The sequence below is a fragment of the Montipora capricornis genome, chromosome 3 (assembly GCF_036669925.1).
Source record: "Montipora capricornis isolate CH-2021 chromosome 3, ASM3666992v2, whole genome shotgun sequence".
Taxonomy (NCBI): Eukaryota; Metazoa; Cnidaria; class Anthozoa; order Scleractinia; family Acroporidae; genus Montipora; species Montipora capricornis.
Genome location: NC_090885.1, coordinates 49,701,613 through 49,711,612, shown reverse-complemented (window position 1 = coordinate 49,711,612; position 10,000 = coordinate 49,701,613). Strand labels below are relative to the sequence as shown.

Genomic DNA, 10,000 nt, shown 5'->3' with positions numbered 1-10,000 from the left:
AGAAAACTCTGACCAGGGTAGGAATTGAACCCACGACCTTCGGGTTAGATCACCGCTGCTCTACCGACTGAGCTACAAAGTCAGATGGGAGCACGCCGTGGGAACTGACGATGTTAAAGTCACGGCCATGGACATGTACGAGTACAAAGAAAGGTTACGTTTTTGCAAACGTTGGCCGTGAAGCACTATATTTTAACAGACGTAACTGATTAGAATATAATGTGAAGTGCTTGTTTTCTACCCCATATGAACCATGTGAGCGCGGGCCCATTTCCATTAGTAGGGCTAACGCTCACATGGTTCATATGGCGTAGAAAAGAAGCACTTCACATTACACTCTAATCAGTTTAAGTCTGCATTAAAGAGAGTCGATGGTCTCAGCAACATGCGATAGATAAAATAAGGACCTCCGCGAGCTCTATGTTTTTGGTGACTATCTCATGCACAAACTTGTAAATAATCCGTATCTAATCTTTTTTCCCGAAAAACACACTTATGTCCAGGTTTGACCCTAATTAGATGCACGCCCAATTTTGACATCCAACACAAAGTGTCCCTTTAAGTCTAAGCATTTGCTACTTTTTTTCAACAATAAAGTAAGAGTAAAGGTTAGCGTTATTTTTAGCTTTGGGTAAATGCAGCAGTTAGTCTTCACTTAAAGAGCGGCATTTGGGGGACACTTTGTGACATAAATTGTCTGTATTCTGAGACATAAGTGATGTTGAAGTTGGCTAGAACAGCAAGGGGACACTTCGTGACGCTTATTGAAATCCGCGGAAAAACAGTAACACGTGGCGTTGCAGGAATCTGAGCGTAAAGAAGTTGTCACTATATTAGCTCTAATAAACCAAGCACTTCAGTATATGCTAGTTATTCAGATAGCGGAAATCCAAAAATAACTGAATTGAAGTGGAAAGAGGAGCGTCTTGTTTATTTTCAAGTAGTTTAAGAAGTGAAGTCTCAGGCCTGCCAAGCATTTCTAAAAACGGGCAGCGGTCCTCGCGAGTGTCTGCACACAATTTAGATCGTGTATTTAATACTTACTGAGACAAAATTTCTGCTTCTTTCCGAGGGAATGAAAACCATTTGGACACTTTCGCAGGCAACGTCTTTTATTGTTGTTGCTACGATACCAGTCTTCTCTGCAAGTAAGACAATATTCATCCACGCAGCCCTCTACAATGATAGAAAGACCACGTTGGTAATTTCAGTTCCATTCAGAGTATTTGTTTTAATTATTCCCTTTTCTGTTATTTATTGTGATTCGTAAATCGACTTTGTCATCTACTTTCTACCCCGGTTAGAGTAGCTGTATGCCCTAAATCGTTGAAACAGGAGTTTCCCGGGTGTTATGGGTCTAGCTTACTCTCCCCAGTCGGCCGGATTGACAGTGAGTTGTATAAGGCAATGGTAATGGCCATGGTACTGAATTTATGTAGCGTATTCTCTGCAAACATATATTAAAAAAACTCTTTGCAGCCAAGCAATCAGTCTATGGGTGAGATCGGATATCAGCATATACAGGCGAAGGAGGCAGCCGCTATCAATCCATCAACCCATGGATGAATGAAATGAGGCCAGACTACAACACCGGGAACTCCATGCCCCTTGACTCTTCACGAACAGTGTCTGGGTTTTAAACGTCCCACAGAATCAATAGTTGGCTGATTTAGCAACAGAACGGGAACGTCAGTGGCGACGGCGCGCAGAAAAAACACCAATGAGAATTTAGAATAGAATAAACTCCACTTTTTTCTTCTCTATTCTAAATTCTCATTGGTAGTTTTGCTGCGCGCGACGTCGCCACTGACGTTCCCGTTCTGTTGCTAAATCAGCCTAATAAGTGTTGTGAGACGGGGCCTACAGTTTATTGTCCTTATCCGAGAAGAGTAGAAAGTCCAGCCATTTGCAGATGTCATTACAAAGGCAGCAGTTTCTCCTCATTTATTAAAGACCCTCCAGCATGGTAGTCCGATGCTCAACCAACAGGTAGGCGAGGTAAGCTGACCCAGTCTTAAGCGAAGGGGACTTAGTCGAGTGCTATGAAAGATGCAGATGGTGGCACCTATTTTATTTCAGCTCATTAGTTACCTGTTAGGCTAAACTATCGAGAAAGTACTTGAAATCCAAAGAATACCTAAAATAAGAGGAGTTTCGCAGCCGGGTGTTATGAACTGAATTAGCCAGTCTTTTTCTGGGAAACGCGACTCATTATATCATGAAGAATGTAGGGAAAAGTTACCTTCTAGAAGTCGGTGGCATCTTCTCCCTTTTTTGAAAAACCCAGACGGACACGATAACACGCACGTTGAATTGGCGAATGCGGATGTTTTAAGCCTGAAAAACCCCGGTTTGCATCTCGGACAGTTGATCTTGTCGGGACATCTCACACAATTTTCAACAGTTGTGCACTCTGTCCGGATAAAACAAGGAAATGCATGATCACTATGAAAAGACGAATGCAAATGACAACCTGTAATTGGGCTTCTTTTCGTCAGGTGGTCTTACGATTTTTTTTTTCTTTTTTGCTTTCTAAGAAGACAAAGTTACATAGTCTACCCACATCCCAAAGATGGAGATCTTGCAATTTTACGAAATTGATGTGCTTATAAATACGTGTTAGTGAATGTTTGTTTTGGCTCAGCCCGTAGAAAGCCTCTGGAGCGATATTTTGTTATTGTAATTTGTCTAGACAGAGTGCTCATCGTTGTAAAGGAAGAATCTTACGCCGTTGTTTTCAAGCCTGAAAAGAGAAATTCCAATCTTAAATAGGATTTGAACTCATAAATGATGAGCTATGACAATGTGAATGCGCTGCGTATTTCAAGTATTCCCCATATTTGCCCTCAAACAGTTATAAAGTGCATCGTTGAATAATAGTTTGGATTTTGTTAGGGATTGTAATTACTCTCAACATTTCCCAATTCTAATTTTGTTACCAGAAGAGTTTTGTACACAATTTGTTTCGCATGATTTACTTATCGTTTCTAATATACCGTTTCAGCTCTTTTATAAGGTCAGATTTTAACAATTCATGTTTCTTACTACCCCAGAGGTCAGGTACCGTTGGAAAGGTTTACTGCTCTGTCTGAAGAAGAAGTGTCTGATAACATCATGGGCATGTCAAATGCTAGTTGCCAGCTGCATCCGATTTCAACGTGGTTATTAAAGCTGTGTTTTCCTGAGCTGGTTCCAGTTATTACCGTTATTACCGATTATCGGTTATTTGAAGAAGGTGTTGTTCCAAAAAACTGGAAGGTCGCGTTGGTCAAACCTCTTTTTAAGAAACCTGATCTTGATCTCGTACATCAGAGTTTCAGACCTGTCAGCAATTTATCCCTGGTGTCTAAAGCAACTGAAAAGGCGGTTGTTAACCAACTTTTCAAGCACTTTAATGATGATGCTCTCTTACCGGTATTTCAATCCTCGTATCGTCAGTTGCATTAGGGAGCTTGCGAAACGACGACGCCCACAGCAACGACGACGCTACAAAGCAATAGGTTTAGTGAGCAAAAACAATGGCTCTGCACGCTCTGCACGTGCGTTTTACATTTTGGTACATTTCTTTGCCGTCAAATGACCAAATTCAAGGTTCTGTGGAGGACGTTAGCACATGACGATGAATTTTCAGTTCTCTCTCTACGCTTCCAACCCATTCATACCAGTTTAATTCCTCGACAGTTACTACACATTTTTAACGCGAAACGACATGAAATCATAGTTTCTCAGTGATATGGATAACGCGAACTTGTATTTTTAAGTGAAGTCCTCGTAGCCGTTGTCGTCACCGTTTCGTGAGCTTCCTATTCTACGAAGACGACATTGTTGAAAGTGCAGAACGACATTTTATCTAACGTGGACAAACAGGAAATTACTCCTTTTTAGCACTCTTGGATTTAAGTGCCACCTTCGATACATTTGATCGTAAGATAATGCTAGAGGTCTTAAAATCGGACTTTGGTATATGTGGTGATGCCCTTCAGTGGTTTAGATCGTACCTGTCTGAGAGGAAAAAACGTGTTATTGTCAACAAGCAATCCTCTAAGATCTTTAATGCTGATGCCGGTGTTCCTCAAGGAAGTCGTCTCGGGCCCGTCCTCTTCATTCTCTATGCATCGTGCTTGTTTGAGGTTGTCAAGAAATACCTCCTATTGGTTCATGGCTATGCTGATGACACGCAGCTGTATGTCTCTTTTCGTCCCAATTCTTAGACCATGGATCGAGAGTTGAATTGAGGATGTTAGAGCCTGGCTTTTTTGCAATAAGCTCATGCTCAACGATTCGAATACGGAATTGCTCATTATTGGTTCTCGAAAGCAGTTATCCAAGATCAGTATTAAATCTATTCAAGTTGGAAACTGTGACATTAAATCGCAAGATACTTAGGTGCTTGGTTTGATAACCACCTATCTATGAGTAAACATATTGGGAAAGTTTGTAGTAAGGCTTTCCGGGGTATGTACAATATTAGGCAAGTTAGGAAATATCTATCTGAGGACTCCTCAAAGACTTTGATTCATGCTTTTGTAACATCACGTTTAGATTACCGTAATTCCTTCTTGTATGGTCTTCCTCAATATCAGTATGATCGTTTACAGAAAGTACGTAATGCTGCTACTCGGGTAACTTGTCTTATTCCTAAGTTTGAGCATATTTCTCCAGTTCTTAAGGTGCTTCATTGGTTGCCAATTAAGCATAGAGTAGAATGTAAAATTGCGCTACTAGATTGCATGGCTTTGCTCCAACGTATATCAAGAAGCTAATTAATGCTAAACTTGTTACTAGGTATAGTTTCAGATCTGATTCTGGAAATTTTATGCAAGTTCCACGTGTAAGGTGTAAGACCTTAAGCGAACGCACATTTGCACACGCAGGTCCTACTGTTTGGAATGCTCTGCCATTATCACTTAGAACATGTGAATATGGCCTTTTATAAAAAAAGGACTTAAGACCCACCTTTTCAGGAAAGCGTTTTATTAGGATATTTGTATTATAGTGGTATTATATTTTACATTTGTTCGTATTTAATTATAGATAGTTACATACGATTGTATTATTATTTTTAGATTGTAAAGCGCTTTAGAAATTTTAATAATTAAGGCGCTATAGAAGTTTAATATATTATTATTATTATTATTATTATTATTATTATTATTATTATTATTATTATTATTATTATTATTATTCATTATTACTATTATTATCATTAATTACAGATATCTGCGATTACATAATCCAGATCAAGGACATCTAAATAAAGCACTGACATCAAACCGTGCAACATAACTTTATTCAAGATTAACAAACTTCATCCCTTGCAATATGTTACAGTTCAGTAGACCACTTTGCAGTACAAATTAACTTGAGTTTCCTTTAGTTTCTGTTTTGACTGGTACACCATCGTGGCAGCCATAATCAAACCTCCACTCCCTACATGCTATATCGACACTAAACTCTGCAACGCCCTTCTCATGTTCAGTACAGATTTGCTCTCTCCCCGCCTCAACATCAATTGCCTTACGTTAAAGCTGTTCCGTTTGTAAACGGCCATTCCTCGACCACATTGAATTATGCGCACAACTATACTTAACAGCGAGGACAGGTGTAGTTTTAACTATTATTAGTTTGTTTTTTCCGGATTTAAAAAATCAGCATTTTGCTCACTTCACATGTGAGGGCCGTATGAGAGATTACACTAATAAGCATTCTCGTCAAACTTCCAGGTTGCTCAAATTTCTACAACATTATAACAGCCAAATAAGGCCTAATCTTCAAGTGATGGGCGAATTCATTAATTACGAATTACCAGAGACAAAGAGACAAATCCAAGGAACAAAGCTAAACAAACCAGGTAAATGTTTGAAAGGTGATCAGTCGTCATGATAATATAATGTGTTAAAAAACGTTGCGTCTGATCTGATTTTAGGAAATTTGGTTACATATAGATAAAAAAATAGTCTTTAACAAAACAGTTGGCACGAAAGAATTTTCCTGGAATCGTGGCACTCTACAAAAGAAAAGAATGCAGTGAATGAACGGAAGCCATTTCCTTCTGTTTACAACTGAAACCTTGATGAAATCCCAGAGGGAACAATGATTTTATTTAAAGTAATTCCCTTGAAATTGTTCTACTATCAAACTTTTTCGGAAACTTGGCATAATTAGCATTCATGATATGAACATTAAAAAAATGCAATTAAAAAATGGTGTCACCGTGCTTGTTTACGCGTCAGCAGGCTCTTAAAATGGGGTATTTCTACTGTTTTCGCGTTAAAAATTCGAATCACCTTCATACAGATTTAAGTCTTAGTTACTTCAAAGATACAAAATTTTATTTTGAAAATAAAGCTTCTTTTATTCACATAAACAGTATTGCTTCATTTACGCCGTCTTTGATTCCCTTGTTGTGGGAATAGTGCACTTTTTGGGACAGTTCCGTGGTTAGCTTGAAGTCCTCGCCTTGGGTAAAATACACCCAGTAAGGAACTGTTTTTTCCAAAAAAACATTCATGTTCTACTATCAAACTTTTTTTCTTCTTCAAATATGTTCTTTATTAGACTGTTCTTAGCAAATACCTGAAAAAAAAATCAGGGGTCACCGTGCTCGTTTGAGAGAAAAAGAGCATTTATTTCGCTATCGGGTTTAGTTTGGGCGAAATCTCTGACGTTTTGTATGCGCACGTGCTCATGTGCGCGCGCTAATGACGCGAAAATCGTGCGCAGTAGGGATGCGTAATGCAATACTAAGGAATTACCTTGAATGACAAACACACTCAGAACTGCAATTTTACTCTGAAGAAGGCTGCAGTGGGAACCGAAAATTCAGTTTTAAGACTATTTTTTACCTTTATATAACCAATTTTTTCAAACTCAGATCAGATGCAACGTTTTTTATCACATTTCATAATATGACTAGCTCCGTGAGCAGGCAAGATGAACCAAATCCAGCGCTGTGATTGGCTACCCGAGAGGGCAAAATGAAGTTTTACTGCCCGCTCGGGATTTCTCGCTTGGTCCCGCAGGATCAAAGATAATTTTTTTGGTGTTTTATTCCATATAATAAATCCTTTATTGACTAAGCCTGCTTGGTCAAAATGGCTGGATATTGGCCTCGCTCTTTTTTTGTGTGTTTATGGACCTCGACTTCGTTTCGGTCCATAAACACGCAAAAAAGAACTTGGCCAATATCCAGCCATCTTGACCTCACGCTTGGTCAATAACCCATATATATTAAACCTGGGATTTCCACATCCACGTGTCCTTGAAAATGTCTTCTGGGATGCTATTTTAACACTATCCCAATTTTCATATCTCTACAAAGCGCCGGGGACGCGCCACAAGATTGTTCGGGCAGCTTCGAACACAAGCCATCCCGGATTTGTTGAAGAAAGCATTAAGCTCACTTCCACATTTTCGACAACGAACGCTGTCGAGACACTTCACACAGTGAACCCAAAATCAATGCGGCGGAAAAGTTAGTTGATGTTATTGTAAAATTAAGACAACATGGCAAAAAGGATCAACTATCGAAACTTCTATGCGATAAAAAAGTGGTTTAAGCCTCATTAACACGAGCATTTTTCCTTGACAAGTTTGCCTTGACAAGGAAAAAATGCTCGTGTTGATGGGGAATAGTGGACAAATTTTCCTTGTCAAGGAAAATCTGGCCTGCTAGCTTTTCCTTGACAAGGAAAAATTGTCAAGTCAGAAATTTGCTCGTGTAGACGGACAACAAGGAAAATGTGGCAAGGATATTACTTGTCAAGTGCACTTGCCATGGAAAACTTGTCATATTTTTCATTTACACTACCAAGGAAAACTTGTCAAGGAAAAACTTGTCAAGGAAAACTTGTGTACAGTCGGCAAGTTTTCCTTGACAAGTGGACTTGTCAAGGAAAACTTGCTAGTGTAAATGAGGTTTTAACTACGTCGTTATTTTTTTTTTTTTCTTATGAAATTAGCAAAAATTTGGGTCGGAGGAACGACGCTAAACGAAGAAAAAAAAAAAAGAAGGAAAAGTAAAAATAATGAAGCGACAACGTTTCGATAAAAGACATAACCTTATCGGACATAAGAGTTTCTAAACGAGTATCAAGATGTTCATTTTCTATATGCTATTCTCTATGATGTCAAAAAATTGTATTCTACATTTGAGCTCTGACCTGAGGAAAGGACAGAGAGTTGTTGTTCAGCACGAGGCAGGAAAGTCTTAAAATGCGCTCGACAAAAAAGGACTTTAAGTTATTTGGTCATAACTTTTATCGCTCTCTGCTTTGTTTAACTTTACTAGACAGATATTCCAAGCGAAGTACTCCAAGACATCTGTCGCATGCAGCCTCATAGCGTTAATCGTCGCGTCACAAGTGGTCTCCATGGAAGAAAATCGAAAGTCGTTATTTCTTCTGCTAGAGCTAGTTCTGCTTCTGTTCAGTGGTGCGTTTTACTCTGCTAACTGTGAGGTGATTAGAAACTGAATATCATTCACCTCTGATCAAATGGATGCCAAATGTATGTTCCCTTGGCCGGAATCATTTGATTTCATCAGTATATATTCTTAGCATCGTCTTCATCAGGTATTCTTTATGTCAAAAAACTCATTATTAAACATGCATACCGATGTAATACTAGGATTTTCCTTTTTGTTAAAAAATCATACCTCTACCGCATGCAATGAGGATATTGCTTTTGTCTTTCACATGTGAGGATGGAAGTGGCGTCATGGTAACGAACTCGCTGACATATTTTTGGGGTACACTGTGTAACAACAAGAAATCACCAATTTTGAGGTTTTGACGACAACGTGAGCGTAAAACTGTGAACCCTATAGTCTCTATTTTTCCTCTGAAACCGCTCGCACCAATTTATTTTAATTTCATCCACATTGTACGACGTAAACGGGATGGAACGTTGCCGTCGCAGTAACTGTTCTTAAAAGACGCCAGTCACTCGTACCGATAAAACCAATTGAAATTTTCGGCCCCGGCTAAAAAAAGGAGACTCGGAGATTTCTTTATCAGCAAATTTAATCTTTTGATTTGTCAACTTATTAGAACAGACAAGAGACAACGCCAGACAATTTGAATCTGCCTTAGCTTGAGAATGCCGAATGAAACAGGAACAGATGATCCTTCGACAAGGTTGAATACCATGTGGCTTGCAGTTTACATCCCTGAATTTCTCATCATATTTCTAATAAACGGCTTCACTTTTATCACCTTTGCAAGAAATCACTATCTACGCAAGCGCACTACGTACCTGATCATAAACCTGGCTGTGGCTGATTTGCTGGTGGGAGCTGTGTCTGGGCCCATACATATTTACCATACGCTAACCTTTAAACCTGAAAGTGGATTCAGTTGGAAAATGTTCACAGTCATTTACTTTGATGAATTTTTTGAAAATTGCTCCCTGCTTAATCTTGCCTTGCTGTCGTTGGAACGCCTTCATGCAACTTTATTTCCTTTCAGACATTCTCGACTGACGAACTGGATTTATTTAAAGACCGTTGTTTGCATTTGGCTATTAGCTCCTGTCCTGTCGTCTGCAGAGGCTGCGCTATTTCTTACTGACTTAATGGTCTCCTATTTCATTTGGGCTTCACTTACGATAATTGTCCTTTCGACCGTCATAGTATCCTATATGATTATTATCTTTATGTGAAAAGGAATGTCCCTCCACAGCTATCTGGGGCAGGGGCCTCCGACATGAAATTGACAGCCACGTTATTCGTTATCACTGCTCTCAGCACATTCCCCATTCTTCCCTCGTTTTTCTACAATGTCCTCGGTGTAAGTGAATTCAACACACTATCCATAAAGGCCAAATTTAATATCCACCAGTCCGTAACTGTCTTCTTCTACGCAAATTCTTTTGTAAATCCTATAGTTTATACCTTAAGAATGCACGAGTTTCGGAATGCCGCGCTAATCAGGTGTCATAAGAGTTCTGAACCACAACGCCAGTCTCTCCAGATGAATTTTGTGACGCCATAACAGCATCT

General features: G+C 39.2%; 1 protein-coding gene across 1 annotated transcript in view; it reads right to left on the bottom strand.

Annotated features, from left to right (window-relative positions):
- LOC138040454 (proprotein convertase subtilisin/kexin type 5-like) overlaps nucleotides 1-8,720 on the bottom strand; it is a 9,124-nt gene extending 404 nt beyond the window's left edge. Inside the window, exons 1-5 of the mRNA XM_068886181.1 lie at nucleotides 8,657-8,720; nucleotides 7,318-7,448; nucleotides 3,999-4,002; nucleotides 2,243-2,413; nucleotides 1,045-1,176 (exon numbers count right to left, since the gene is read on the bottom strand). Of these exons, the coding sequence (XP_068742282.1) occupies nucleotides 1,045-1,176; nucleotides 2,243-2,413; nucleotides 3,999-4,002; nucleotides 7,318-7,448; nucleotides 8,657-8,720 (502 nt within the window). The remainder of the gene's footprint in view (nucleotides 1-1,044; nucleotides 1,177-2,242; nucleotides 2,414-3,998; nucleotides 4,003-7,317; nucleotides 7,449-8,656) is intronic.
- Between the last annotated feature and the right edge of the window lie 1,280 nt (nucleotides 8,721-10,000).